The sequence below is a fragment of the Vulpes vulpes genome, chromosome 1 (assembly GCF_048418805.1).
Source record: "Vulpes vulpes isolate BD-2025 chromosome 1, VulVul3, whole genome shotgun sequence".
In the NCBI taxonomy this organism is placed as follows: domain Eukaryota; kingdom Metazoa; phylum Chordata; class Mammalia; order Carnivora; family Canidae; genus Vulpes; species Vulpes vulpes.
The window spans coordinates 48,257,008-48,270,929 of record NC_132780.1 but is presented as its reverse complement, the minus strand read 5'-3'; the positions used below and the strand labels follow the sequence as shown (position 1 = coordinate 48,270,929).

The window sequence follows — 13,922 nt, the reverse complement described above, 5'->3', positions numbered from 1 at the left end:
CAGACTAGAAGAATAAGAGAATATTATAAACAACTTTATGTCAATAAATTAGAAAACCTTGATCAAAGAGACCTATACATATAAGAATAAATACAAAAAAAAAAAAGAATAAATACCAAAAGAACATTCAAGAAAAAAAATAATAACCTGAGTAGCCCTTTATTCCCTGAAGAAGTTGAGTTTGTAATTAAAGACCTTCCAGTGAAGGAAATACCAGGCCCAAATGGCTTTACTGGTGAATTCTATCAACATTTAAGGAAGAAATAATGCCAACTACATAAGCTCTTTCAGAAAATAGAAGGGAAATAAAAGGCCAGCATTATCCTGATATCAACACTAGATACAGGTAAAAGAAAGCTATTATATATCAATATCCCTCATGAGCGTGGACACTGAAGCCCTTAGCAAAATATTAACTAATCAACTTGGAAGTATACAAAAATAATAAAGGAAAAAAGCCATGTGATCATCAGTAGATGCAGGAAAAAACTCACTTGATAAAATTCAACATTCATTTAATGATTTAAAAGAAAACAAAACAAAACAAAAAATCTGTATAAACTAGGAATAGAAAGGAATTTCTCAACCTGAAAATGCGTGTCTGTGAAAAACGCCTATAGTTAACATCCTCCTTAATGTTGGAATCCGGACATTTTACCCATACCATTGTGGACAAAAAAGGATGCCCCCCCCCACACACACACACACACTCTATTGCTTTCCAACGTTTATAGGAAGTCCTGGTCGTTACAATAAGGAAAGAAAAGAAAATGTCATAAAAACCTGAAAGGAAGAAGTAGAAGTTTCTCTATTGTGGGTGACATGATGGTTCATAGAAAATCCTCAGAAAACTATAAAACCACTCCTGGAGCTAACTAGTAAATTCAGTATGAGTGTAGAATATAAAGATAATATACCCCCAAAATTATATTTTTATATATTAGCAACATTTAAAAATGGTTTTGAAAATTTCCATTAACAGTGCTGCTTGAAAACGTGTACTAATTAAGAACAAATTTAACAAAAGACGTGCAAGACCTCTAACCTGAAAACTAGAACAGTGCTGGGAAAATTAAATAATATAAGTAAATGTAGAGACATGCCAAGTCTGTGGGATGAAAGCATTGATATTGTTTTCAACAAAAGTGCCTAAGCATTTCATTGGGGGAAAGTCTCTTCAGCAGTTGATTCTGGGAAAACTAGATACAAAGGAAAAAATGAACCTCAATCCTTTACCTCACAACATACCCCAAAATTAACTCAAAACAGATCAAAGACTTAAATGTAGAAATTAAAATTATCAAATTTCCGGAAGAAAACAGGAGAAAAATCTTTAAAGCCTGCAGGTAGGGCAGCCCCGGTGGCACAGCGGTTTAGCGCCGCCTGCAGCCCAGGGTGTGATCCTGGAGACCCTGGATCAAGTCCCATGTCCGGCTCTCTGTATGATGCCTGCTTCCTGCTTCTTCCTCTGCCTGCATCTCTGCCTCTCTCTCTCTCTCTGTCCCTGTGAATAAATAAATAAAATCTTAAAAAAAAAAAAAAAAGCCTGCAGGTAGCCGAAGATTTCTCAGAGCAGTAAAAGCACAAGCCAGCCAGGGAGTGTGGCTCCATGATTATTAGAAAGGAGCCTTCAAAACAGAGGGAGTAGCTCTCTGGCCTGTAGGATGTATTGAGAAAATGGAACAGAGAAGTGGCAAAGGGCCAGATTACCTAGCTTCTTTCTAAGGCCCGGAAAGGACTTACTCAGAATTTTATCCTGAGTAAGGAGACCATTGAGAGCAGGGGAATGAATTGAATGCTTATGTTTTAGAAGGATTATTCTGTGTACTAAACCAAAGAAGTATCCCATTTGATGTGGAGAAATAGGATACCATATCCACACCCCACACCATGATTGATTATGTACGTTAACCAGTTTAAAGGCGGTGATGAAATTATTTTAAGATTTGTGTGGAATCAGAAAAGACCCCGAATAGCCAGGGGAATTTTAAAAAAGAAAACCATAGCTGGGGGCATTACAATGCCAGATTTCAGGTTGTACTACAAAGCTGTGGTCATCAAGACAGTGTGGTACTGGCACAAAAACAGACACATAGATCAATGGAACAGAATAGAGAACCCAGAAGTGGACCCTGATACTTTATGGTCAACTAATATTCGATAAAGGAGGAAAGACTATCCATTGGAAGAAAGACAGTCTCTTCAATAAATGGTGCTGGGAAAATTGGACATCCACAAGCAGAAGAATGAAACTAGACCACTCTCTTTCACCATACACAAAGATAAACTCAAAATGGATGAAAGATCTAAATGTGAGACAAGATTCCATCAAAATCCTAGAGGAGAACACAGGCAATACGCTTTTTGAACTTGGCCACAGTAACTTCTTGCAAGATACATCCATGAAGGCAAAAGAAACAAAAGCAAAAATGAACTATTGGGACTTCATCAAGATAAGAAGCTTTTGCACAGCAAAGGATACAGTCAACAAAACTAAAAGACAACCTACAGAATGGGAGACGATATTTGCAAATGACGTATCAGATAAAGGGCTAGTTTCCAAGATCTATAAAGAACTTATTAAACTCAACAGCAAAGAAACAAACTTGCCCATGAAATGGGCAAAAGACATGAAGAGAAATCTCACAGAGGAAGACATAGACATGGCCAACATGCACATGAGAAAATGCTTTGCATCACTTGCCATCAGGGAAATAGAAATCAAAACCACAATGAGATACCACCTCACACCAGTGAGAATGGGGAAAATTAACAAGGCAGGAAGCCACAAATGTTGGAGAGGATGCGGAGAAAAGGGAACCCTCTTACACTGTTGGTGGGAATGTGAACTGGTGCAGCCACTCTGGAAAACTGTGTGGAGGTTCCTCAAAGAGTTAAAAGTAGACCTGCCCTACGACCCAGCGATTGCACTGCTGGGGATTTACCCCAAAGATTCAGATGCAATGAAATGCCGGGACACCTGCACCCCGATGTTTCTAGCAGCAATGTCCACAATAGCCAAACTGTGGAAGGAGCCTCGGTGTCCATCGAAAGATAATGGATAAAGAAGAGGTGGTTAAGTATACAATGGAATATTCCTCAGCCATTAGAAACGACAAATACCCACCATTTGCTTCAACGTGGATGGAACTGGAGGGTATTATGCTGAGTGAAGTAAGTTTCGGAGAAGGACAAACATTGTATGTTCTCATTCATTTGGGGAATATAAATAATAGTGAAAGGGAATTTAAGGGAAGGGAGAAGAAATGTGGGAAATATCAGAAAGGAAGACAGAACATAAAGACTCCTAACTCTGAGAAACGAACTAGGAGTGGTGGAAGGGGAGGAGGGCGGGGGGTGGGGGTGAATGGGTGACGGGCACTGAGTGGGGCACTTTACGGGATGAGCACTGGGTGTTATTCTGTATGTTGGTAAATTGAACACCAATAAAAAATAAATTTATTATATTAAAAAAAAAAGGCGGTGATCAATCCCACTGCACAATAAAGAAACCTGTTCAACTTTGTTTCACATTTCTTAGACCTTTTGAGCCCAGACTGTGTTCTAAGTAATTGGCATTTCAGCAGTATCAATAGAAAGTTTCTTACATTGAGCATTCACCGTATGCCATATGCCTTGTCAGTGGTTTATGTCCATTGTTTCATGTCACAACTGTCTCCTGAAGGAAGTTCTAGTGTAACCTGTTCTTAGAGAAACCTGAGACCAGGAGAAAGTCTCACTGGAGGTTTACTCCAGAACTGGTGGCTTTGGGCTTAGGCTGTGTTACCTTCTCTTAGACTGTTTACTGAAGAATTATTTCACAGAATTACCATTTCTTATGCAAACTAAAACCTTGTTTTTTACTTTAAAAAGTATTTTTAAATGAACAGATATATCAGTCCATAAACAATATACCTTTTTTTGTTTCCAATGATCTATGTTTTCATTTTTTCCAGGATTAATATCCTCTGGTTGATATAAAATCCTTTCTACCTCGTAATAATAGTATTTGTCTTAATTTTTCCTAGATTGAAGGATTCTCATTAAACAAACTAGGGAACTTCAATCTTAAAGACGTTCAGAAAGACACTGTGGTCTGGGAATACACTGATAATGCCACCGGGGATGCAGACACAGCAAAAGAAGAGGCACCAAAAGAAGTGCCTGTTAAAAGGGGACAGGTCTGTTCTTGCTCATTTCTAATTTTGGTATTTATATCTGATTTCATTGTTAGTTGTGGTATCTGGTGAGTTAATCAGTCCTCTCATCCATCAACTATCTTTACTCTTTTGTGATGTTTCATTTCCTAGTCTGTTCAGTCCTTCAAATAGACAAGCAATGAGAAAAGGTAAAATTCAGGTTATTGAATCCAAGTTATTCATGTAGTTTCTTCTGTATATAGGGTCCTGTGAAAGATGCTGAGAATTCAAAGATAAATCCCTGTGTATCCTCATTATGTCTTAGATGGTATTATGAGTTTTAAATACAAGAAAATTAAACTCACCTCAAAGTACTAAAATAACAGTGGATAAGTATTCCATATAATGTATTTCAGAGTCCTCATCCATACCATTAGGGGTAGGCAGGAAAATTTATGCACAAGGAAAGAATTGCCACTGAAATATCAAAAATCTGAGCTGTGTAATTATACTAGAAATGAGAATAGGAACCAGTCCCAGTTTGGTGGATGGTCCCTGACCCCATGACCTTCCCCATAATTCTCTGGGATGAAGTGGCAGCAATACCCACAAAATACTTCTGAGACCAGGATCTAGTCCTAGCTGTATTCACACAAGTCCTGTCACTCCTCTGGTCTGTGCCTACAATGAGGGGATGGTGGTGAATCATAGATTCTCCAGTTGTGTTTTCTAGAATCCTTGAACGCTGGAGAGAGGAGGGAAGCAGTGCCAGTGCCTGCTGCCACCAGAACACCACCACTTTTTTCTGTTTCCTATTTGGGGTTCTAGTAGTGGAGAAAACTACAGACTTTGGAGCCAGAATATATGAATTCATATCCCAGTTCTCCCACCTCCTGGCTGTGTGTCCTTGGGCAAGTGACTTGATCTTCCAGGGCCCCAGTTTCCTCGCTTAAAAATGGAGATGATATTGGTACTCTCTCAGGGTCATTGACTTATAGAATGCTTATCTCAGTGCCAACCGTGTTGTAAACACATTAAACATTAGCTGCCCTTCTTTTTTTTTTTTTTTTTTAAAGAAAATGTTCTCTACTTTAAAAGAAAAACAGCTTAAGTGTACTATAAGTGTAGATATGTTGATCTCTTAAGTCCCATGTTATTGTATTATCAAGTTACTTCAGTGAGGTGTTTAAAAAGCCCTTAGTGATGCTGAGTAAGTCTTACGGATAAGAGGTGAAATTTAATGAGGCTTTCAATTTCTAGGGGTTTTCTTATGTCCTCAACTACAGTGTTTGGGACTTAGACCACTTCCATTTTCAGGCAGTTCTGCTTTGTAAAGCTACCTGATGACTTTATCGTATTTGACAGGATGTTTGTGGTCAGGATTTAGTGGTTAATAAAATACCGTATCACCTGTTTTGAAGCTCAATATAATAAAGTGTGATCGGAAACAGATTTGTATACTTGAGAAGGAAAAGCTGTTGCTGTAAGCCCAAGTAAATATTTGATGTTTACATTTTTGTGCTATTTGGAGAGATTAGTCATGCCACTACTTTAGAAATGAAGACCTAGACAGGGTCGAGATTGATTGCATGGCGTGGTGACAAGAGCACTGTACTGGGATTGAGAGACATTGTTCTCATTCTGCCACTGACAAGCAGTGGCACCTTTGACAAGTCATATCAACTTTCTGGGCTTCAGTTTTCTCCTGTAACATATGGGAGTTGAAGGATTACCTCTCAAGAGCATCTTACAGTTGTGACATGTTTCAATGATAAATGGATTTCTTGTACTTAAAAGATTGTATCTAAGTGAAAGAATACACAGAGCAACCAGACCTGCTGGGTGCTTTCCCTTGTTTCTCATTTAATCCTCATAACTATCCTGTGTTATAGGTGGTATCATCCCTACTCTGCAGATAATGATAGCGACCATTTTTTGAACATGTGTGCCAGGCACTGTGCTAAGCTCTTTACAGACATTCTCTCACTCAGTCCTCCCAACAACCCTCTGAGGTGGGTACTGTAATCCCCATTGTTCAGATGAGGAAACTGAGGCTTAGACAATGTAGAGCTTGGCCAGGATTATACGCGTCTAATCCATGGCAGAGATGGATTTCAAACCTAATGTCCCATTGCAAAACCAGTTCTCTCAGCCACTGTGCCATCCTGCCAACTGAGAGTGAAGAGGCTAAGTCAGAGAGCAGTTAAAAGCTATGAAGTGGCAGTCAGTATTTGGACTCTTTTGTTTCTATTCTAGGTCCTATGCACCTTCCAGTATATTCCATCACAGCATGTTCCAGTTTGTCGAGAGTCTGTGAACATAAACCTGGCATTAATTTCCAATATCAAGAGTTATTTGACTTTGGGGCGCCTGGCTGGCTCAATTTTAACAGCATGAGACTCTTGATCTCAGGTTCATGCATTCAAGCCCCACGTTGGGCATAGAGATTCCTTAAATAAACCTTAAAAAAAAAAGAGAGAGAGAGTTGACTTTAAAATCAGTTGCCCATGGCAGATTCAGTGAGCTCATGTAGCTTCTCAGAGCAAATGAAAGGAGTGTTTTGCCCTTTGCTCTCCACCTCTGGCTGCTGCACATTTTCGTGTGTATAAAGTATAAAGGTACCCTCTCCAGTGGCAGTGCCAGGGAGAGCTCTGTGCTGAGAGTAGCAAATCCATGCACGGTTCTCTCCACCTGTCCTTAGGGCCTCAAAATGAAGAGTGCCACCTAGTTACCTCAAATTGCCTATCTGCTCCTATGATGATGGTTAGATTTTAACATGCTCTCATCCCAGGAGTGCAGGGTAGAAATGTCATTTTTCCCACAAACAATGTACAACCTAGATGTGATTTACCTAGATGGATTGTCAAATTCCTGTCTTTTGCTAAGGTTTTTCAGGGTTTTTTTGTAACTGGCTTGAATAATCTCTAGTTTTTCAGATCGTGCTGACATCTGAACTAACCTGTATGTTTTCTCTTTTCTCTTAATAGGTGTCATTAATATTTGATCTCAGGCATGTGCCATCAGTACCAGTTGGGCAGCTCTGGGTGGAAATGCTTCGATTCTATGCTTTAGAATTTAATTTAGCTGATTTAGTGATAAGCATTCGTGTCAAAGAATCTGTATCTCGCGAATTGAAGGATTGGCCCAAAAAGCGCATTGCCATTGAAGGTATCTCAAAATGTTTATCTTTAATTCCCTTTCTTTTTAAGGTACCAGTCTAACTGCATGCTTTTTTACATCTCCTTTCAGCCTCCACGTGTAATGTAGGCCTGACCCCAAAAGTTGAAATAGTTAGAATCTTGCATGTGTTACTGTGGTCATCCCAAGGGACCAAATTTGTTTATCCTGGGCTTTTTAAGCACTACAGTAAAACGTCTTAGTTAAACAGTTAAACAGTGGCTGTCAGAGTCCTTGCTTTCTCTGTAAATTGCTTAACAACTTAAAACGCTTATGTAGTCATGCCTGCTTGCCCCCCGCCCCATGATGTGTGAATCCCCCTTTCCTCTTTACTGTTCTGGTTGCTGGATTTTTAGATTCCGTCCTTTCCTCGCTTATTGCTGTTTAGTTTTACGAAGGTGAGAAAATACTTTTTCTCATGAAAAATAATTCTTTGTTGGATTCCTCTTCATAGAGAGAGGGGCTGGTTATTTTTGGAATATCTATGGTAGCATTTGAAACTGATTCATAAAAACACTTTTTCTAGCGAAGGCTCATTTAACTAAAACCATCGTATGAAAGACTTGCTGATGTGCCCTGTAGACTACTTTAAGTGGACTAGCTCTTCTCAGCTTTGCAAAGTCAGGAGGTTGAAACCCCTCTAAAAATCTTAATTCTCCTCCTTCAAATAACCTCCTAAATGGAATTCTTGTATTTTTTGCTTGATTTTTTTTCAAGCTTTATATTGCATAAGAGGGTTTTTTTGTTTTTTGTTTTTTGTTTTTTTGCATTTTGCATAAATTCTGTGTGCAGTCATGGGGATCTCACATTTTTAAACCCTCCCCTGCAGTTTCTGTGGCTCAGCTCTTCTGGCCAATTGCCTAACCTGCTGGAGTTCTAGGGGAGGAGAAAAGATTGAGAGAAGTGGTGTCTCCTCCTCGTGCCTCCCTCTCGCCCCTGAATTCAGTCCAGCCAGTTCAGTGATGGGGCTTCCCAGGGCAGAAGAGTGGAGGTAAGCTCTACACACCACAGGGCCTGGCTGAGTGGGGAGGCAGAGCACTCAGCAGAGCCTGGTGGGAAGATCTCACTTCCCCATGGCACAAGAGCCACACTGATGACACCTTTTTTACCTCCACAGTCACAGAACAAAATAGGGAAGGGGTATTGGTTCTGAACTGAATGGGTTCTCTTCATAGAGCAGACGTTTAAGAAAGCATTTCTTTTTGTTCTTAAACTACATCTTTACTTCCCCATCCCCAGTTTTTAAAAAAGCATAAAAGATTCATGCTAAATTTTAGTATTGCTTGTTTGTTGTCTGTTTTTATCTATAGCAGGCTAATTTTTTAAAACGTGAAATAGAAATGTATGAAGTGGTGGATTTTTTGTTGTTACAGATCCCTACTCTGTTAAGCGAAATGTGGCAAGGACTCTAAATAATCAACCCGTGTTTGAATATATACTTCATTGTTTAAGGACAACGTATAAGTATTTTGCTCTTCCACACAAAATTACAAAATCCAGCCTTCCAAAGTCTCTGAGTACTGTCACTTGTCTTTCCAAACATTCTAAAGAAGTAGCCAAGCATGACTCGGGTACACAGGCCAAAGATGATAAACTCAAAAGCACAGTTTTGGCTCAAGGGCCAGGTGCTGCCAGTTCAGCTGCAGACAATTGCATGGTGCAGCCATGTACTCTTCAAGAGACTGCAGAAAGCTTTGGAAGCCCCCCAACAGAGGAAATAGGAAATGCACATGTCAGTGTCCACCTGGAAAACTCAGACTGTGTCAAGGCAGGGGCCAGTTGTGATGAGTATGAGGATGTTAAAGTATACCATCAAGAAACTGGAAGTAAAATTGGGAGAGAGGGTAAGCATCCTTTGACTGCCAGTGATCTGGGTTTAAAGAGTAGCAAACATGGAGAGCTTGCCATCTGTGGCAGCACACAAAAAAATGAGACAGATAGCACTTTGGGTTTAGAAGGCTTCCAAAATCCTACAGCCAAAGAGTGTGATGGATTCACTACTTCAGAGGACAAGGCTGATGTTGATGAAGAAGGCATAGAAGGAGGTACTGATGACCTCGAAGATGCTCTAAGCCACTTCACCCCTTCCAGAGAGGGCCGTACATCAGGAATCCTTCATTCCGATGAAGAGGAGGAGGAAGAGGAAGAGGATGATGATGAAGAGCCCAGGCTGTCCATTACCCAAAGGGAAGATGAGGACGACTTGGCTAATGAAGATGAGTTAGAAAATACATATACAGGATCAGGGGATGAGGATGCCCTGTCTGAGGAAGAGGATGACCTAGGAGAGTCTGCTAAGTATAAAGACTTAAAAGAAGGTGGGAAACCTGCAGATGGGGCTCTACTAATGGAATTTAGCAAAATCAATCTTAAAGAAGAAAGTGCATTTGAGGGTAGTTCAACTTCGGATCAGTCTGATTTCTTCTATGAATTCAGCAAACTCACCTTCACGAAAGGCAAGGTAATCAGTGCCCCTCTCAGAACTAAGAGAAGAGACATTAAACAGTTTTAATGCCTGTAATTTTTGTGTACTATAATAGAGTTCTCCCCGTCTGGGTGGTGGTAGGGGTTGATCTTCCACTCCAATACAATTGCTCCATCTCCTTCCCTCCTTAGACCTATGCGAATTTGCCTTGGAGAAAGGGAATGCTCTTGGTAGTGGAAATTACTACCTTTTACTCCTGAGTATCCCATAAGATGTCCTCATCTCAAATAATTTGGAGTGACTGCACATTATTTTTATTCCTTTGGAAAGTGAGAGTAGACTATGGACTTAAAAAAAAAAAAAAAGATTCAGGACCCCTTCATTTGGCACACAGGGTTGTATATTATGTCTTGTTTTGCTTTGACCCTTACTGCAGTCTCCTACGGTCGTGTGCAGTTTATGCAAACGAGAAGGTCATCTCAAGAAAGACTGTCCCGAAGACTTCAAAAGAATTCAGCTGGAACCTCTGCCACCACTGACACCCAAATTTTTAAATATCTTAGATCAAGTTTGCGTCCAATGTTACAGTAAGTTATTAACATTTCATTTGTCAGAATATTGCATTGACATTTGCTCAAGGTCCTCTGCATCACTGACCTGTTAGCCCCATCACTGGGACCATGTCTGTTCCATTCTTCCCTGTGTCCACAGAGCTCTGTGTGTGTGTTTCAGCTGAGACAGAGTAAACCATTGTGGAAGGAAAGATAGGGAAGGAAGGAGAACCTTCTAAGTCTAACTGTTGGAGTACTCCCATTCCCAACTGGTGTTCCTTGAATTGTTTTCCTGAGTGCAGTTAATAGTATGTCATGGCAAGAAGTACTCCATAGGTCAAGTAGGGAAGGAGTGTAGCCACTGCTCCCTGCCCAAGAGATTTACAGGGCACGTTAGGGTAATAATGGCCTCTGAGAAATGTTAAGCATTTCTAAAATTTAATCATAAAATACTTTAACACTAATGAGTAGCCCCCTAACAGCCCTTTAAGGAATACCAGTGTGGGGAAGCAGTGGTATACAGAGAATTCAAGTTAAAGGAAACGTGTTTAAAGGAGAAGCAGGTAACTCTTTAGATGAGCTTGATGCACCATGGTGCTACCTCCTGAGGCAACTGTGTCAGAAGGCACTTCTTTGTTAACCAGTGATTTAGTCGTTTTTACACCTTTTTGGAAGTTATAAACTATGAAAGGAATCCAGAGTCCCCGAAGAAAACAATATGTTTGTGCATGCTTGCAAACTTTAGTGTTCACACTCTGGGGGAGCTCCCTGAAGGCCACCTTTATAGACTGCTGCGTTTCTGAAATCTAGTAGCAGAATGGCTGTGCAGATTTGTTTCTATTCCAGGAGCAGCTCCTAGGGACAGACTGTCTTCTTTGTTTTATTATTTTTTATTTTTAGGGTGGTATAATACATCATTAACTTTTGTTTTTTTTCCTTTTTAAATTTAAATTCAGTTAATTAACATTTAGTATATTATTAGTTTCAGAGGTAGAGTCAGTGATTCATCAATCTTATATAACACCCAGTGCTCATCACATCATGTGCCCTCCTTAATGCCCATCACCCTGTTACCCCCGTCCCCCCACAGCCCCTCCTCTCCAGCAATGCTGTTTACTTCCTATGGTTAAGGGTGTCTTATGGTTTGCATCCTCTCTGATTTTGTCTTATTTTTCTGTCCCTTCCCCTGTGATCCTGTTTTGTTTCTTAAATTCCACATATGAGTGAAGTCATATGATAATTGTCTTTCTCTGATTGACTTATTTCACTTAGCGTAATACCCTCTAGTTCCATCCACACCAGTACAAATGATTTCATTTTTTGATGGCTGAGTAATATTCCATTGTTATATATATATACACCACATCTTCTTTATCCATTCATCTGTTGATGGACATCTGGGCTCTTTCCATAGTCTGGCTATTGTGGTCATTGCTGCTGTAAACACTGGGGTGCAGGTGTCCCTTCGGATCAATATATTTATATCTTTGGTGTAAATACCTAGTAGTGCAATTGCTGGATCATAGGGTAGCTTTATTTTCAACTTTTTGAAGAACTTCCAAAAACCTGTTTTGCAGGGTAGCTACACCAGCTTGCATTCCCACCAACTGTAAAAGAGTGGGGATAGACTCTTTTCAAAGAGAGACATTTTCTATTTTATATTACTAATGCTGTCTACTCTACCAGGAAGACACAAAATTTAGAGTTTTCTTTTTAACTTTAATGTTAGATTTTGTTTTATAAAAAAGGGTTTTAAAAAAAAAATAAAAAATAAAAAATAAAAAAGGGTTTTTTTCCAGAGAGTGTGAACAATCTTTGTTTCTAAATTTTTTTTTTTATTTTAAACAGAGGATTTTTCTCCAACTATTTTAGAAGATCAAGCTCGTGAACATATTCGGCAAAACCTAGAAAGTTTCATAAGACAGGAGTTTCCAGGTAAATAACTTTTTACCTTTAAGAAAAGAAAGGTAGTATGACCTTCCTTTAGAATGAGTACATGTGTTACAAGCACATTAACTTTGAGAATGAGAAGGTAATTTTGTGGTGATGGTGGGGACAGGGCTTCACTTACTTTGTGATATCCCGAGAATGGTCTTTGGTCTGCCAGATCCTAGTTAACCAACAGAAAAGACAGTAGCAGTGTGGGATTTCTGTTAGCAGACACCACAAGTGAAATTTCATTTCGTGTTTTTATTTTTATTTTTTTTAAGATTTTTTTTTTTGTAGATTTATTTATTCATGGGAGACACAGAGAGAGGCAGAGACACAGGCAGAGGAAGAAGCAGGCTCTCTGCTGGGAGCCTGATGCAGGACTCAATCCCAGGACCCCAGGATCACGCCCTGGGCCAAAGGCCAGACGCTCAACCATTGAGCCACCCAGGCTTCCCTCATTTCGTGTTATTTTTAAAGTCAAAGTTCATCTCTAAAAAGTGGATATTTAAAAAGCAATAAAATTACATTATTAAATATATTGATATGATCCACATTTTCCTTGAAATATCCTTGCACATTTAAGAATAAAGTGGCACTTGGTAGTATTTCACATCTTATGCAGATTGAATTTATTTAAAGTAAATTTTGAAAAAAAAAAATAAATTTTGAGAGAAAACAGCTTGTAATAAATGGTTAATAAAAGAAGATAATTATAATGAGATTCATATAGGATAGTTAATAGCTGGGTATATTTGATTCATTGAGAGGGCTATTTTGATCAGAAAATTAAATGTACTCAAGTAATTGGTTATTACTTTTCATATATCCTTAACAGGAACTAAATTGAGCTTGTTTGGCTCCTCCAAAAATGGATTTGGGTTCAAACAGAGTGACCTTGACGTCTGTATGACAATTAATGGACTTGAAACTGCAGAGGTACCGTAACCACCTAAAACTTGAATTTGCTGTGGCAGTATGATTTGACAATCTTGACTGACCGTACAGCTTGGTATTTTCCAAGTTTATCAGAACGTACCATATGGAGTATGCCATTTGGCATAGTCTCTCTGGTCAAATACTTAAGCTTAGAGGTAAATGCAAGGAGTACTTTCAACCTGTAGTACAGAGTGGATTTGAAAGCAGCCTGTGGGAACACTATAAAGGCAAACCAGCCCTTCTGGTGTCCTACTGGCATGGCCAGTAAGCTGACTTTGATGCACACACCCACATAAGGCTTTTTGAAAAGTGTTTTAAGAGGCGGGCATTGTGGTTCTCTGAGACATTTTTTAGAAGGCCGACAAATGTAGTACAATGATAAGAGGGCTAAACTCACAGTTCAGAGACCTAGATTCAAGACAAACTTGGTTTCATATGTCCCTAAACATGTGGTATTTGGTTGATAATCTATAAAAGGAAAGAGTACCTTCTGTTCCTCTTGCATCCGGAGATTGTGCACATCAGCTTGGATCATCTATGTCAAGAGTCAGCAGACTATGGCCCATAGGCTAAATCCAGCCTATGTACTGCCTGTTTTGTCAATTCAGGACACAAGTCACATCCTTCATTTGTGAAGTGTTTACAGCTCTGCTTTCACTCAATAACCACAGAATTAAGTAGTTACAACAGGGTCATGTGGTTTGCAGAGCAGAAAGGTTTGCTAGCCTCTGACAAATAGGAAACATTTACAAAATACACTGC

The 13,922-nt window shown here is 39.4% G+C and overlaps 1 protein-coding gene across 11 annotated transcripts in view; it reads left to right on the top strand.

The window, feature by feature from the left end:
- The window catches only part of TUT7 (terminal uridylyl transferase 7), a 64,283-nt gene that overhangs the window by 19,717 nt on the left and 30,644 nt on the right, over nucleotides 1-13,922 (top strand). For all 11 annotated transcript variants that reach the window (XM_072763414.1, XM_072763425.1, XM_025984185.2 and 8 more), the window contains 6 exons: nucleotides 4,029-4,181; nucleotides 7,127-7,307; nucleotides 8,690-9,777; nucleotides 10,178-10,328; nucleotides 12,141-12,227; nucleotides 13,060-13,160. In XM_072763414.1, coding sequence (XP_072619515.1) covers nucleotides 4,029-4,181; nucleotides 7,127-7,307; nucleotides 8,690-9,777; nucleotides 10,178-10,328; nucleotides 12,141-12,227; nucleotides 13,060-13,160 — 1,761 coding nt within the window. The remainder of the gene's footprint in view (nucleotides 1-4,028; nucleotides 4,182-7,126; nucleotides 7,308-8,689; nucleotides 9,778-10,177; nucleotides 10,329-12,140; nucleotides 12,228-13,059; nucleotides 13,161-13,922) is intronic.